The 17,149-nt window shown below is 48.3% G+C and overlaps 1 protein-coding gene across 3 annotated transcripts in view; it reads right to left on the bottom strand.

Annotated features, from left to right (window-relative positions):
* Positions 1–10,143: 10,143 nt before the first annotated feature.
* Positions 10,144–17,149, bottom strand: part of Grid2ip (Grid2 interacting protein) — a 36,039-nt gene continuing 29,033 nt past the window's right edge. For all 3 annotated transcript variants that reach the window (XM_027413574.1, XM_035444326.1, XM_035444325.1), the window contains 9 exons: positions 15,736–15,823; positions 14,994–15,071; positions 14,282–14,478; positions 13,651–13,806; positions 13,423–13,509; positions 12,840–12,969; positions 12,637–12,755; positions 10,714–10,878; positions 10,144–10,498 (listed from right to left, as the gene is read on the bottom strand). In XM_027413574.1, the coding sequence (XP_027269375.1) occupies positions 10,427–10,498; positions 10,714–10,878; positions 12,637–12,755; positions 12,840–12,969; positions 13,423–13,509; positions 13,651–13,806; positions 14,282–14,478; positions 14,994–15,071; positions 15,736–15,823 (1,092 nt within the window). In that variant the 3' untranslated portion in view covers positions 10,144–10,426. The remainder of the gene's footprint in view (positions 10,499–10,713; positions 10,879–12,636; positions 12,756–12,839; positions 12,970–13,422; positions 13,510–13,650; positions 13,807–14,281; positions 14,479–14,993; positions 15,072–15,735; positions 15,824–17,149) is intronic.

Genomic DNA, 17,149 nt, shown 5'->3' with positions numbered 1-17,149 from the left:
TAGGGCCCAGGAAGGACTGGTGCTGAGGGAGGGGAGAGGGCATCAGCCCCTTGGGTCTAGGATTTTAGGTGCAACAGAGAGAAGGGGCAGAAAGAGCCAGGGGACAGTGATCTATGGCCACTGATGGACTGAGAGTCCTGGGAGCCTAGGAAGGTAGGCGAATGGTACAAGTGAAGAATTATCTTTTAGGGCCCCGCAAGATGGCTCAGTAGGTAAAGGTGCTTGCCACCAAGCCTGACAACTTGAGTCTGATCCCCAAGACCTACACAATGAAGGCAGAAAACTGACTCCTGCAAGTTGCCCTCCATACAAACACCCACTCACACGCACACATGCTTGCATGCACACACATGCATGTATGCATACATACATAAAGATTTTAACGGGAGAAGGGGACAGCAAGATGACTCATAGGGAAGACATGCTTGCTCCCAAACCTGATGACCTGACTCCAGTCCTCTGGACCCACATGGTCAAGGGAGACAACCTGATCCACAAGTTGTTTTTTGACAGCCACATAGGTGACATGCGGGTGGTCACACACACACACACACACACACACACACACACACACACACACACACACGAATAAATGTAGTATAACTTACTTTTTTAAAGAAATACATCTAGCTGGGCGTTGGTGACGCACACCTTTAATCCCAGCACTCGGGAGGCAGAGGCAGGTGGACCTGTGTGAGTTCAAGACCAGCCTGGTCTACAAGAGCTAGTTCCAGGACAGCCTCCAAAGCCACAGAGAAACCCTGTCTCAAAAAACAAACAAAAAAACAAAAACAAAAACAAAAACAAACAAAAAACCCAAAACAAAAGAAATACATCTGAAAAAAAAAAACAAAAAGAAATCACACACACAAAATAGGTCTGAATAGGGAGAGGGGAGGGCAGAATCACAATACATGAGCTGGAGATAGCGTACACACATAGAAATTTGTAGAAGTGCTGTGTGTGCTGTGACATGTGTGTGGTACATGTGGTGTGTGTGTGTGTGTGTGTGTGTGTGTGTGTGTGTGTGTGATCTGTCTGTGTGTGTGTTCATGGTGTGTGTGTGTGTGTGTGTGTGTGTGTGTGATCTCTGTGTGTGTGTGTTTATGGTGTGCGTGTGTGTGGTGTGTGTGTGATCTGTGTGTGTGTGTGTGTGTGTGATTTCCATGTGTGTGTGTGTGTGTGTGTGTGTGTGTGTGTGTGTGTATGTGTGTAGGGACCTTGTCCCTGCCTGATAGAATCTATTCGCTGTGAAGCATCCCTTACCAAAAGATTTCTGAGGCTTCCCCGGGGCTAGAATTATTCATCATGTCCTTGGTAACCACGTGCCCTCCAACCAAACAACTCCTATCCTGTGGGAGCCCAGCTGTGCCTGCTTGCAAAGATGATGCAGTCCAGCTGGCCTTACTGACTGTTGACATTCCCTCATAGAAGGAGCGGGTAGAGGCTGGGTTGTAGACTCTCCCCAGTATCCATCTAGCTGCTCCTCCACGCCAGTCTTGTGCAGTGTTTCCGTAATTGCACAGTGGCCTGGCGGGAAGGGGTCTCAGGAGGTGCTAGAATATATGATGGGAGAAGGAGCCTCCGTCTCTATGGAAGTCATCGTTCATGCTGGGTGAAGACATGTGGTTGCTTTGGGCTTCCTACACTCCTGCCAGTAACTCCTCACCTATGTACCATAAGTAAGCCCAATAAACTCATTGGTTCTGCAGGGGAACTTGGGTGGAATCATACTTTGGTTTGACATTGAGACTTCAGAAGGAGGGAGTAGACATGGAGTATCCCCCACTCAGGAGAAAATTCTGACAACACTAGTTAATAAAGGCACTGTGATGGACTCAAATGGGTTTCCCTCAAATTCAGTGGTTGAGGCACCAACCAACGTTCACTATCAGAGGTTGTGAGTGTATTTGTACAAGGCCCTTAAGAGGTCATTAAAGTCAGAGGCAGAGGATTTCAAGTTAGAGAGCAGCCACCATTGCATATTAAGACCCTTTCTCAAAAAAAAAAAAAAAAAAGAGGACATTAATGTTAAATGAGGTTGTATGGATGGGTCCCAATTCAACAGTACTGACGTCTTTATAAAAAAGAAGGAATGCCTGTATTGCTAGTACCTAGGAAGCAGGGGCAAGAAGATTGCAAGATGCCTGGCCTACATAGAGACTGCCTCAAAACGGACAGGGGCCCAGGGCATGGCTCAGTGATAGAGCACTGGTCCAGGATTCAAAGACTCTGGGCTCCAGTCCCAGAATGCAAAAAACCTAAACGAAACAAAAGCCTGGAAAAAGACACCATGGTCCTTGTGTACCAAGAAAAATCATGTAAGACACTGAGAGATGGGACCACTTAACAAGGCCAAGAGAAAACCAGCCTCCTGACTCCTTGAGCTTGAACTTCTAGCCTCCAAAATATACATAAGAAATAGTTGTGTTCAATCCCTGGAACCCACATAGTGGAAGGAGAGAACTAACTCCTGAGACATGTCTTTGGACTTCCACATGCTATGGCAGGCACCCCCCTGCACTAATTAGCTGGGTTTTTGTTTGTTTGTTTGTTTGTTTGTTTTGCCAACTTATCCCAATCTGGAGTCATATGGGAAGAAGGAATAAGGGAAAACCAGTTGAAAAGTTGCTCTCATCGGATTGGCCTGTGGGCAAGTCTCTGGGGCATTTTCTTGGTTAATGATTGGTATGGGAGGCCCAGGACACTGGGGCCAGTGCCACCCCTAGTGGGGTGCATAAGAAAGGTAGCTGAGCCAGCCAGAGGAAGCAAACCAGTAACCAGCCTTCCTTCATGGTTTCTGCTTCAGTTCCTGCCTCTGGGTTTCTACCCTACTTGAGCTCCTGCCTTGACTTTGCTCAGTTATGGACTTTAGTCTTCACAAGTTGCTTTCTGACCATAATTGTTATCATAGTGATAGAAAATGAACTGGGACACCCTTCCCCAATAAATTGATATAAATAAAACATTTTAAAGATAAAGAAATTTCCAGGATAGATATGTAAATAAGAGTGCTTCTAAAATAAAATTTTAAAAAATGTTGAGAGAAAGAAAGAAAGAAAGAAAGAAAGAAAGAAAGAAGGAAAGAAAGAAAGAAAGAAAAAATTTCCATCCAAGAAGAACAGCTTTGGGTGCCCATACACAGGAGTTTTGGGATTCAGAAAGTTCCAGCAACTTCCATGAGTTTCAGACTTTTATTTAAAAAGGAGATCACAAAATCCACCTCAGAGGATTGTGAAAGGAAACTGAAATGAACCATGTAAACACATGAAGCACACTACTTAGTAAACGTCACCTGGTATCACTGTTGGGAAAAGCCTCACAGGGCTACGCTATGTCACTGCTATTGTTGAGGAGCAAGTTCATTCCAGGAGCATAAGTGCCTGCACCCACACTTTATCATTTGGGGGAGGAACCGGGCAGGGGGCACACACTGGTTTACACATGGGACTGTGCACTGGTTCTGGGGAGGGGAGCCTCCATAAGATATAGGAAATTAAACTGTGAGATACTGACCATAAGGTGTCTACACCCAGCATTGTATGTGGCACCTGTCCAAAGTATTGGCAGATGTGTTTATGAATGAAGAGGGCAAGTTGGAAGCACTGAAGGTCTGTAGCCAGCCTTGGTAAAGAAATTAACATTTTACAGTAGGAAAGGGATGTGGTGACTCTGGAACTGTTAAAGCCAGATGTATACTTCAGGCACAGTTGGATCCAGGGCAAAGACATACACATAGAACCTTCTCTTATCTTTTGGGCTGAAACGGAGGCACCCCACCCCACGAGGTTCCCACCCTTTGTACATACACCACATCCAGAGAAACGGAAGCTTCCCCTTTCAAGCCATCTGGACTTGAGTCTTGAACTGACCCTGAGTTATTTTCTGTACCTGCTCAGCTCTCTGGCCAGGAGTAAGGGAGAGATAATATTCCAAAAGAATACAGGGGGCTTTTTCTGACAGAAGGATGAGTGATTGCTAGGAAGGCACAGCTCACTGCTGCCCACTGGAGTGTCTGTGGGAGAGACTTCTCGAAGGTGACCTAGAAGTCACCTGGTGACACTCTAGAGCAATGCTCTCGGTCCAGGCATGCTTGAGGCATGTAGATTTTTTTTATTTTGTTTTGTCATTGTTTTAAATTTATTTATTTGTGTGTGTGTGTGTGTGTGTGTGTGTGTGTGTGTGTGTGTGTGTGTGTGTGTGTACACTAATAGGCTGTGTGTGCACGTAGAGGTCAGAAGACAAGTTTCAGGAGTCAGTTTTCTCCTTTCCATCATGTGGGTCCTAGGGATCAAACTCAGATCCTCAGCCTTGGCAACAAGCATCTTTACCCTGAGCCACCTTCCTGACCCTGTTGTTTTGAGATAGGGTCTCATATGTAGCCTAGGCTCGCCTCAAATTCATTATGTAGCCAAGAATAACCTCAAAACTCCTGCCTCTACCTCTAAGGGTCAGGATCACTGGTGTGCATCAACACACCTGGCTGTCACTTAAGACCTTAAGGGGTCTGGAATCTGCTTGGTCAAGGGGCCACATAGTACATTTCAAAAATATCCTGATTCCCCCATATCCCTGAGTTCACACCCTATGCAATGTAGTTATTGCAGCATCTGCCTGCCTGAGCTCAAGGCCAGCCTGGGCTAACCCTGTCTCAAAATATAAATTAAGATAAACAATTTGTTTTTCTCCCTCTCCAATCTGAATTGCTCTTGTCCCTGGCATTGACAATGAACATGATAGAAGAGCTGGCGTGCCAGTTCTGAGGCAACCTCAAGAGGCTTGTGTGCATTGACTTATTGATGAGACAAGGTCTCATGTCACTCAGACTGGCTCCAATGACCTTGACTCTGATCCTCCTGCCTCTGCCTCCTCAGTGCTGGGATTACAGGCATGCACCACTACACCCTGTTTATGCAGTTCGAGGGATCAAACCCAGGACTTGAAGTATGCTAGGCAAGTACTGTACCCACTGAGCTATAGCCCCAGCCCTGACTTTCTAGGCTTTTGCTTATTTGTTCTCTTGGACTCTTGCCTCACTTATGAAAGTGATCCCAGATTTTGGGCAGAGGATGAGCCACCACTTGAGGCTGTCCTTGCTTTCTCTCTGCCAAAGCCCAACATGTGGGAGGGACCCCTGCACTACTGGCAAAGCCTCTTACCTGGTTCACACCAATTGCCGAGGTGTGAGGGTGTCCACTGAACCTGGCTCATATCAGCATGGCCCAAGTGACCCAAACCTTGAGCACTAAGTGGTTGTCATTTTAAACCATTGTGAGTTAAGGTCTTTGATTCCAACTACGTGGTACCTGAGGCAGGAGGATCCCAGGTCCTAGGGCTGCTTGAATTATAAGTGAAAGAATTCAAGACCAGCCTGGGTAACTTAGCAAGACTCTATCTCAACATTTAAAATTTGAAAGAGGGTGGGGATAGAGATTAATGGTAGAACACTTGCCTAAAATCCACCAATAAGGGGATGGGGCTTGGCCCAGCCACAGAGTGCTTGCCCAGAATCCCCCAGTGACAGTTTCATCCCCAGAATTCACAGGAGACCTGGCTTCCTCAGGTTACCCTCTGACCTCCACATGGCTCCATAGTGGACACTCCCAAATAAATAAATAAATAAATAAATAAATAAATAAATAAATAAATAAATGGATGTAAAAAAATTCAAATAGAATTCCTTAGTGAGGAAAGAGCTAGGGGAGGAGGGCAGGGCTCAGCAGCAGAGCACCTGCCAATCATGTCCAACATTTGGGAAAATGTAGAGGAAAACAAGTGTGTTACATAGCATTGATGTAGCAAATTGATAGCAAATTGATAGATACAAGGCATGTTAAGGAGAAACCCTAGCTAGTGCTTGGCTTATCAAATTGCCGCCCAGTGGCTGGATCTTCTGGCAAGGGGCATGTGCTTCTAACTTCAAGAAGGTGCTACTGAGTTCTACCTGGGCCTGGAGACCTTGCCTGGCGATGTCTGTAATCTGTGGATCTCACAGAGATTTTAATTTATTTTAATTTTTTCCTTTTTTGCCATTCTGGAGATTGAACACTGGAGCCTCATGCATTCTCTGTAAGCACCCTGACACTAAATACATCTCTAGCCTCCTCTTCCTCCTGTTTGGTTTTCATTTCAAGGATAGAGTCTTACTAAGTTACCCAGGCAGGCCTTGAACTTTCTATCCCCCTGCTTCGTCTTCTGAATAAACTGTGACTACTGCTACCTCTTCTTCTCCTCCTTCTTCTTTCAAGATAGGGTTTCTCTGTGTAGTCCTTGCTGTCCTGGAACTCGCTCTGTAGACCATACTGGCCTTGAACTCAGAGATCCCCCTGCCTCTACCTCCTGAATGCTGGGACTAAAGGCCTGTGCCACCATCACCAGGCATAAACTGTGCTTCCTAATCCTGGCTCCATCAGAGATTTTAAAAAATGTATTATAAGCCAGGTATTGGTGGTGCATGACTTTAATACCAGCACTCGGGAGGCAGAGGCAGGTGGATCTCTGTGAGTTCGAACCCAGCCTGGTCTATAGAGAGATTGTTCCAGGACAGGCTCCAAAGCAGTACAGAGAAACCCTGTCTCAAAAAATCAAAAAAAAAGTATTATACTTTATTTATTTGTGCATATATGGCCGTGTGTACATGCAAAGAGACCAGAGAACAATTTGTTCTTTCTTTCTACCCTATATACATACTGGAGATTTGAACTCAAGTTGTCAGGTTTAGTGGCAAACACCTTTACCCACTGAGCCTTCTCTCCTGGCCAACAAGGTGGATCAAAACTTTTAGGTTTATTTATTTAATTTTGTGTGTATAGATGTTTTACCTGCATGAATGTATGTGCATGCTTGTTGCCTAGGGAGGTCAGAAAATGGCATCAGAAGACTAACCGCCCCCCCCCCAGCAAAACGAAACAGAACAGAAATCCCTGGAGTTTGTGAGGTACCACGGGGTGGTGAGATTGGAAACCCCATTATCTGCATGAGCAACAAGCTGTCTAAGCTGAGCTCCAGGGTCCCCCCACCCACAAGGATTGTTTCTAAAAACAAATTATTTCGTTAAGTGTGTGGGTGTTTCCCTGAATGTATGTCTACGCACCACGTGTGTGCAGTGCCTGTAGAGGCCAGAAGAGGGAGTCAGATCGCCTGGAGCAGGAGTTACAGGCAGCTGGCTGTGAACCTCCAGGTGAGAGCTGGGAATTGAATTTAGGTCTTCTGGAAGAGCAGTCAGTGCCCAAACCACCAAGCCTCTCTCCAGCAGTCCAACACGCATTATTGACACCATTTTCCAGGGACACAGGCACCAGACACTGTGTACAAGTTTTGTGGCTAGGGAGAAGTGTATGTTGGCTAGCTAGGTTCCTCCTTGACACATACATCTTGCTTTTATGGGATGGGTAGGCATAAGAAAGGAACAGGGAGAGAACACGCGCTCAGAGTCATGGACTATGGAAGGCTCTCAAGAACCAAATGTGGGCTGGGCATATGCTCAGTGGGTAGAGTGCTTGCCTAGTAATGAAGCCCTGGGTCCCACCCCCAGCACTGTATAAACCAGGTGTAGTGGTGCATGCCTGTAATCCCAGCACTGAGGAAGTGGAGGCAGGAGGATCAGTTCAAGGTCATCTTCTACACAGAGTCTGAGAGTAGCCTGGTCTACATAGTATTCTGTCTCAGAGAAAAGAAAAACAAAAGGTTCCAAGTCCTGCCTATTGGGTGTTTGATTTTCGTAGGAGGAAAAAAAATCTGAGGGTCTGGAGAGATGGCTCAGTAGTTAGGATCACCCAGCTTATACCCACCTGCAACTCCAGCTACAGGACATCTGATCCCCTATTCTGGCCTTGGAAGACTTCAGACTCAGGTGGACAAACCCACCCATGAATGCACACATACATATAATTAATTTTTTAAATCCAAGATAAAATAAACAAAATAAAAACAGAAAAGAAAAACATCCAAGATACAGAATGAAAGCCATTCATGCTTTTCCTGGAAAAAGTCAAGTGAGGCAGTGGGGTTGGTAGTCTCAGTAGGCAGGAGGCTGAGGCAGAGGACTGCCACAAATTTGAGGCTTGTCTGTGCTACAGAGACTCTGTCTCAATAAAATAATGATATAAATTAAAATAAAGGTAAACTGAGCTTTGTGGTACATGCCTATAACCCCCGAAACTGGGATTAAGAGCAAGAGGATTCAGAGTTCAAGGCCAGCTTGGGCTACATGAGATGCCATTTATAAATAAATAAATAAATAAATAAATAAATAACAAGGGCTGGAGGTGTATCGTGGTGGTAGAACCTAGTGCACACAGGGCCTGGGGTTTAAATCCCAGCAATATAGATTTAATTTAAAACATTTTAAGAATGGCCCTGGGCAAAGGCACATGCAGCCAGGTCTGCAAATTGTCCTCTGATTTCCACGCTGTGGCACATACTTGAACAAACACGCACAGAGTAAACACATTTAGGAGAAAGACCCAAAGAGAAACAAAAGCAGGGGAGAGATGCCTATTGCATCTTATTGTAGGAATCTGGGGCCCAGAACACCGAAAACAAGTAATGGGAATTCTCTTCATTATTGCACCCACCACAGGCTCCAGGCAACACATCTCTATCCTAGACTTACACAATGCAGCCTTGGGGATCCTGTATGTATGTCCCAGATTGTGTCATCTGACCCTGAACCTGCCCCACTCACACAACCTGTTCCAGGGAATGTCATCACTATCCAGGTGAAAAACTCTGCAGTTGGCCACTAAACTGGTGTCACTACCCCATTTAGCCATTTCCACATCCTCTCTGCCCTAATCTTCAGGACTTTCATTCTACTCCCAACTGCTCCACCTGAAATCTGACCACTTCTAAATAAGGTCTGAGCTGGTATGATTGAAACCAAGATGGCTCAGTGGGAAGGCTGCTTGCTGCCCAACCTGATGACCTGAGTTCCCACATGGTGGAAGGAAAGAGCCAAACCACACAAGTTGCCCTCTGACCTCCACCTGCTCTATACACACCCCTCCCACTCCAACTTTACACAAAATTAAAACCCCATATCTCTCGATTTTGGCTGTGCTAGGAGGTACAGGCCTGCCATTCTAGTTATTTTGGAGGCTAAGGTAGAAGACTTAAAAGTTCAAGGTCTACTTGGGCTACAGAGTGAGGTCAAGGTCAGACAGGGCAACTAAGACACATCCCAAAAGTAGAGAGAGGGCTGGGGTGTAGCTCAGTGGCAGAGTGCTTACTTAGTGAGCTCAAGGCCCCTGGTTCATTCCCTTAATAATATAATGCCAGCACTGGGAAGGCCTAGGCAGGAGTACAGTGGTGAGTTGGAGGTCATCCTGAGTGTGTGTGTGTGTCTCTCTCTCTGTCTCTGTGTGTGTGAGACAGAGAGAGACAGAGAGACAGAGAGAGACAGAGAGAGACAGAGACAGAGAGACAGAGAGACAGAGACAGAGACAGAGAGATAGAAAGAAAGACAGAGACAGACAGACACAGAGAGAGACAGAGAGAGAGAGAGAGAGAATGGTAAGAATATGGAACATGTCTACAAGAGCGAGTTCCAGGACAGCCTTCAAAGCCACAGAGAAACCCTGTCTCGAAAACCAAATATATATATATATATATATATATATATATATATATATATATATATGGAATATGCCTATAATCCAAACACTTGGGAGGATCAGGCTTTCAAGGATACCCTTGACTATGTAGTGAGTTTGAGGCCAGCCTGAGCTACACAAGATCCTGTCTCTCAAAAACAAAATAAATTCATAAAAGAAAATAAAACTTAGATTCAGAGGCCTAATAACAGTGGCTCTCCTCTCCCTCCAGTCTGCTGTCTCAATACCCCTATCTGTTCTTTCTCCTGTCCCATGCTGCCACACAAACATCTGCAGCCTCTACAGGCCTGTTTCACAGTCTTCATCTTGCCTTGCCTCCTTCCTCCAGCAGCCATGGAGGCTGTGATCTCTTAGGCTTTCTGGTACTGGCTTAGTGGATTCATCCCAGAGTGTCCATCTCTGGTCTGGAGATCACTCCAGCAGACTCAGAAAGTAACTGTACATCCCTAGTAGTGTGCTCCCACCAAGTACAGACAACTGCTCCAGGTCACTGGCCACTTGGCAATCCACCCTCAGGTGGGACATCCCCTGACACACAGCAGCATTTTATTCACCATTGTGGGCATCGAGGCAGGGTGTGACCATGGGAAAGCCAGGCAGGCTGTCTGGGAGACAGAGGAGGATGGGCAGAAGAGGGCCAGGCAGCTGAGGTAGCCGGAGATACGTGGCTTCGGAACCCACCGCACCCAAGCCCTTCCTGCAGCCAAGCTGCATGATCAAGTACCCTGGACCCTGTGGCATATCCCTCGGGGGTTGCAGCCTCCAGCATCAGCCTCCTTGCTCAGACTGCAGAAGATGCTTGGTGGCAGCTATCACCAGGCCAGGGGTGAAACCATCCCGGAGCTGCGTGGGCCATCCCCTGCCTGCAGGTCGCTGAGCGCTCTCTGGAGATGGGGAGGAATGGTCAGTGGTCCCAGAATTGATAACACTCTTCCTGCCTTTTCAGGTTACTCAGATGGCTGGTGCTGAGGCTGTAGCCTTATCCCATCAGAGACTGGATATGCCACTCGCGGACACCCTTTCCCAGAGGAACTTGGGCCGGATGCTCTCCTAGCCCCACCTCCCTTCAAGGGCCCCTACAGCCTCCACCCTGGCTCACCTCAAATTTGTTCATGAATTCTGAAAAGATCCCAAAGAAGGCCTCTGAGGTAGTGGCCTTGGAGTCCTCTCCAAAGAAGGCCAGAGCCTTCCCTAGCTCTTCCATGGCCTCCCGCTGCAGCCCGTCCAGGGCCCGTAGAGCTGGTTGCGCTGTTTCCAGAAAGGACTACCAGGGGACTTGGTTAAGGAAACAGCCACTGGGTGCTCTACCCTCCTCGACTGGAATGTGACCCCAGACAGCCCTAGCTGCTCCACTCCCTCTCTGCTCTGATGGACTCTTCCTTCCTGCAGGCAGAGAACTGTGTTGTGTCCCGTGACCGCCCCTGCCCCCCTCCCGCCCCCGCCACTGGTTCCAGGCCACCAGCTCTTAACTTCATGCAGAATTAATTTACAGTATGTACAGCCTTAGACAGCCCTCACTCTCTCCGCAAGGGGGTGCTATCGTCATGGGGAATTATGCTTAGTGTCTTCTTAACCCTTGTTTGTTCGTTTTGTTATTATTATTTGTTTGTTTTTAGACAGGATCTCATTATGTAGCCCAGGCTCGCCTTAACTCCAGCTCCTTCTTCCTCAGCATCCTGGGTGCTGAGATTCCAGGTTTGAGCCCCAGTGTGCTGGGTTCACTGCCCATTTCTCAGACCACTCACTTTGGACTGACTCTCTGCTTGACACTTGGTTTATGTGTTTATTTGAGACAGGCTCTCTTGGAATCCAGGCTGGGTGGGAACTAGGTAAAAAGCTGAGGATAACTTTGTAAGTCCTGATCCTCCTGCTTGTACCTCTGAGTACGTGTGTGCAATACCACAGCAGGCCTTTTCTCTTTTTCTTTCTACTCTCTTTTGCCCTTCCTCCTTTCCTTACTCTTTTTGCTTTCTTTCTTTAAACAGTTCAAATGCCCATTGTTTCTGTCCTCCAAGGGTAAGTTTGTTCCCGCTATGGACCTCCACAATTTGGTATACTGTAAGAAAGTCCTGGGAAAAGACTCAGTGGCCCTAATTCAAAGTGTACAGTTCAGTGGGAGGGCAGTTACTTAGTGTGCAGGAGGCTCAGGACTCAATACCCCATCACCTTTCTCATCCTGCTTTTGGCTGAGAGGGCCTGGCTGGCCAAGCTTCTCCTTGTCTCTTGTGAATTAAATCTGGGTCCCAACCATCCTTGAGGACAGATAATTGTCAACATGTCAAAGACTTTGGGAACTATGGGTGGGCCTGGTGGCAGAGACCTGTCACCCCAGATACCTGGGAGGATGAGGCCAGAGAACTATAAGTCCAAGGCCTGCCTGGGCTTTAGAGTAGGTCTGAGGCCAGCCCGCACAACCCAGAGAGACTCAGCCTCAAAAGGTAAAGAGGCCAGACTGGATCTATAGCTCAGCGGTAGAGTTTTAGCCTAGCTATGTCCATTGTCTTGATTTCAATTTTCAGCACAGGAAAAAAAAAAGCAGATAGTTTTTTTTTTTAAAAAAAAGTGATGTAGATGTAGTTCAGTGGTAGAGCCTCTGCCTAGAATCCCACAGGGAGGGGCTGAGGACAAGGCTTGACAGTAGCATACTTGTTGGAAATCCAGTGCTGAGCTGGCAGTGTGACTCAGCAGTAGAATATATGTATACCCGAGGCCTTGGATTCAATCCTCAGTTTCTCTCTCTCTCTCTCTCTCTCTCTCTCTCTCTCTCTCTCTCTCTCTCTCTCTCTCACACACACACACACACACACACACACACAGAGGAACTCCATCTTAGCTACTCAGCTTTGGCATAAGCAGGTGGACTCTACATAAGCAAGGATGGAACCTCTCAAAGGATCCCTGGGCACACACAGCCTCTGCCTGGAATGTCTGCAAGGGTCTACCCTGACCACTAGAGATGCAGTCAGCTTTATCTAACCTTCCAGAGTCCAGTCTGGTGCTGGAACCGGCGATTAGAGGATACAGACATGACCACAGCAAACCTGTCCTCACTGGAGGGGGACATGCTCTGGCAGGCCACCTGAATCTCACTGACAGTGCCATGGAGGTCTGCCAAGTCACCAGTCAGGGCTCGTTGGTTCACTGCAAGAAAGGAAAGGAGCAAAGTCTTATGGGGGCTGCATGCCTAGCTCAGAGCAGCCTCCCTCACCCATGAACCCAGCTTACCTTTGGCAGCCAGGGGTACAGTGGGCAGATCCTGGGCAAAGCCCAGGAGCTCAGGGAAGTGCTGACTTAGCGATTTGGCAAGGATGTGCAGAAAGGTGGATTTCCCATCCACTGTCTTGGTGGAGTTTAGCTGCAAGGGATGCCCAACACAAATGCTCCTCAAAGTACCACCCACCAGACTTCTAGTCACATTACACCAGGTTTTTCTGTGTTCTTAGAATTCTTAGTCTTTGATACTCTTCCCAACTCCCCTCCCAGGTCTACTTTTCTAGATCCTGAAGCTGAGCTAGAGCAGCCACCTTCCATACTCCTGCCCTTTGCTTGAGTCACATCTGGGCCTATGTTCACCCAGGGGAAGAACTTGGTGGGTATTATGTCTTCTTCTTCCCTGTTAGAACACTTTTGTTGTATGAGCTAGGTTCTTCTTTAGCCAAGGTTAGACTCAAACTCCTGATCCTTGAGCCTCAACCTTCTAAATGCTGGGATTACAAGTGTATGCTACCACATTGGCTCCATTGCCACAACTTGACATAGGCTTAACCTCCAAGTCTGATAGCTGGAGCAAGTGACCACTGGCCCTCACCTCTGTCAAGAAGTTGATCTTGAAGCCGGTAGTCTTGTTGGTCTTAGGCTGTCCATCGTTGAGATAGTTACCCATGGCCAGCACAAACTGCAGGGGGAAAAGGCGGGGGTGATGGGGTCCATATGCTCACCCCACCCCTAACCCCATGTGTAGCTTTTGGTTTCCAGCCTGGGAGCCCCGGGAGACTGAAGATTAGATTAAACACTCAGGGATGGGAAGTGGCCTGACCTCCAGGATCTTGGCCAGTTTCCGGCTGTTTTTGAGCTCCAGGGATGCTTGTCGCAGGCACTCGAGGCTGCCTCTTATCTCCTCTGTCTTCTCCTGTAAGGTGGCCTGGAAGTGTAGACTGCGCAGGCGGGTCTTGTATTCGGGAACCGACAGCATCTGCAGGAAGGTCAGGGACCAGGATTCATTCATCCCCAGCCAGTACCTTCTGCCCAGCCTGGGGAGGGAGTCCTCTGACTACTGAGCTGGGAAATTTAGCACAACCCCTAGGGGACGTTCTCATCCCTTCTACCTTAACCTCGGGTGGGAACCCCGCCATCAAAGGAGTTAAATTGTGACTCAGAGCGGCGGCGGGGTGGGGGTGGGGTGATGGCACACGCCTTTAATCCCAGCACTTTGGATGCAGAGGCAGAGGCAGAGGCAGAGGCAGGCAGATCTCTGTGAGTTCAAGACCAGCCTGGTCAACAAAACTACACAGAGAAACTGTCTCGAAAAACCAAAAAAAAAGGGGGGGGGGGCTCAGAGGCCAGAGGCAGTCTTCACGGGACTTGGGACAGAAGCCAACTCCCGACTGTGGAGGGAGCCAGGGGAAGGCTCCCTTAACCATGGCGGGGTCCGGGTCCAGTCTTAGCACCTGCAGGACAAACTGGTCCGGCTCACTGAGGCGGCCCGGAGCCTCGCGGAAAGCCTGGTAGCGCTGCTCCTCGTCGGCGTCAGGAGCGAAAAGCAGCAGCTGCGCCAGATGCGCTGGCTCCAGGCGCCTTGGCTCCATGCTCATGAGCACCTGCCGCAGCTCGCCAGGGGTTAGCTTCAGGTGCGCTAGTAGGATGGCTGCGGGTGGGGCACCAGGGTGATCGGGGGCGGGGCCAGGCGAGAGGGCGGAGCCCAAAGGGCGGGGTCTTAGGGAAGCGTGGGGGGGCTTGATCGGGTGTGGCTACTGGGAGGAGCGTAGTAAGGATACGGGAGGAGGGGCCTAAGAGAAGTGCCTAGTGGAAAAGGGAGTGGCATGGGCGTAGCCAGAGACTAGGGGTCCTGTAGACTGACAAGGGGCGAGTTCCCCAAAGACAATTAAATACCAGAAAGGTGGGCGGACCTATGGGCGGGGAGAGGAACTAGGGAGGGACGAAGTAGATAAAGTGATTGGAGGCAGGGTCAAAACCAAGGCGTGGCCATTAGAGGGTTCCTTAGTCGTGCACCTGAGTCTAGATGGGGAATCCTGCTACCCTGAGAGGCTGCCTATTTAGCCTGGTGACAGGTCCCAAACCCCACATCGGAATATCGACCACCCCACCCCTTTGCGGGTCTCAGCTTTTGTGGCCCAGAGGAGGGCCCCTAAGCCTTCTCACAGGTATTGTAGGCCTTCTTGTGAGACAAGATCTCCACCACTTCCTTCTTCCTGAAGGGTTCCGGGCCGGGCACTGGCTCTGGAAGGAAAACTGGACAGTTTAATGGGGAACGGAGACTAGGCTAGGGCTGCTGTGGCAGGGCCAAGGGAGAAATGTGGCCACAGTCAGTGGTCAAGGACCTTCTTCCCAGCAGCTCCAGGCTTCCAAATTCTCCTCAATTCCTCAGCCTTGGGTCCCGCCCCCCCCCCAATCCCCGGTCCAGCCTAAGGCATTTAGCAAGTGACTTGTCTGACCCCGCACTGCAGTCTCCTCATATGCCCCTTTTCCTGCACCCTTCAGACTGAACAACGAAAGCCAACCACTTCCTGACTTTGTGATGTGTACAAGAACTGACTACAGATGCTTGGAGTCACACTCAACCACTGCAGGGAGATACCTAGAAAGGACTGGGGGAGAGAGGGCCTGAAAGGGGTATTCATAGATGCCTTCTGCTCACCCTATCCTGGTTTTGTGACTTTCTGCAAACTACCTAGCCTCTCTGGGCTTCCTCATTAAGAAGTGAAAGTGTTTGTGGGACCTAGCTTGCAGGACTGCCAAGGCATTCAAGCATGCAGAAGGCCTTGCAAGTTTAAAGATACCATAGCAATAAGTGTGTGCTCTGGGGACTGGGAGCTAGAGAATGCCTAGAAGACAGCAGACAATGTGGCTTGGTTACATGGCCCAAGGCTCTCAGGCCACTCACTTGAAGGTTTCTGGGTGCCGAAGTGGAGCTCCAGGTCGAGGTATTTCACCATGTCACTCAGCTTATCATAGTCAGAGTCTTCCCCAAGCTGCAAAGGATCATGGGAAGTTCAGAGCAGGAAGTTCAAAGCCCAGGCAGCTAGCCTGCCTTTGTCCTCTGAAATACATCCTGGGGTCTCCCAAAGAGATAGGACCCAGGAGGTTCAAGAGGAAGGCAAGAGCAAGAGGAGGCTGCAAGAAGCACTAAATAGAAGCTGGGTGTGGTGATGCATGCCTTTAATCCCAATACTCTGGAGGCAGAGGTCTCTGTGAGTTTCAGGCCAGCCTAACCTTGTCTCAAAAATGAATGAATGAAAGAATGAATCAATGAATGAATGAATAGATAAATGAAGAAAGGAAGGAAGGAAGGAAGGGAGGGAGGAAGGAAAAAAGAAAGAGGAAGGGAGAGAAAGAAATGCTATAAACAGGGGCTGGAGAGATGGCTCAGCAGTTAAGAGCACTTGCTGCTCTTGCAGAGGACCTGAGTTTGGTTCCCAATATCAGACAGCTTATAACTACTGGTAACTCCAGTGCAGGGTACCTGATGCCCTCTTCTGGGTTCTGATGGCACACATATAATTTTTAAAAAAAGAAAGAAATTCTGCATGATTCAAGTTATAAGCTAAGAAACTGACTGTCCTTCTGATCAATCAGGCAAACATTCTTGGTACTCCATCCATGAAGAAGGGGGGGTGGAACAAGACAGAGGAAGAAGCTGGTGACAATCAAGAGGACTAAAGAGACCTGGGGGATTTGTCCTGTTTTAAAGTCTCCTTTTGTGTGTGTCTGGTCTTTGAGCACACACATGCTTATGTGTGTGGAACCCAATGGAAGACTTTGGGTGTCTTTATCCTGTTCCACCCCCCCCCTTCTTCATTTGGTTTTTCGAGACAGGGTTTCTCTCTGTAGCCCTGGTTGTACTGGAACTCACTTTGTAGACCAAGCTGGCCTCAAATTCACAGAGATCTGCTTGCCTCTGCCTCAGGAGTGCTGGGATTAATGCACCACCACTTTGCAGCCACCCCCCCCCTTTTTTAAACATGAGTACTAGGGATCTGAACTCAGGTCCTCACAATTGAGCAGTAAGTGTTTTTATCTACTAAGCTATCTCTTTAGCTTCATCTATCCTATTTTTTTGAGATTATCTCATAGCTAAACCTAGAGCTCTACTGATTGGCTAAATTAGTTGGCCAATGAGCTTCAGGGATCTATTGGTTTCCACCCTCCTCAGCCCTGGGAATTCAGATGTACACCACCATGTCCAGATTTTCACAGGGGTGTTGGGGTCCGAACTCAGGTCCTGATGCTTGCACAGCAGGTACTACCCACTGACCCATCTTGCAGCACTCTCCTACCCTCTTTTTGAGATAAAGACT

This window comes from Cricetulus griseus, chromosome 4 (genome assembly GCF_003668045.3).
Source record: "Cricetulus griseus strain 17A/GY chromosome 4, alternate assembly CriGri-PICRH-1.0, whole genome shotgun sequence".
Classification (NCBI taxonomy): Eukaryota; Metazoa; Chordata; class Mammalia; order Rodentia; family Cricetidae; genus Cricetulus; species Cricetulus griseus.
This window is presented reverse-complemented; position numbering and strand designations above follow the sequence as displayed.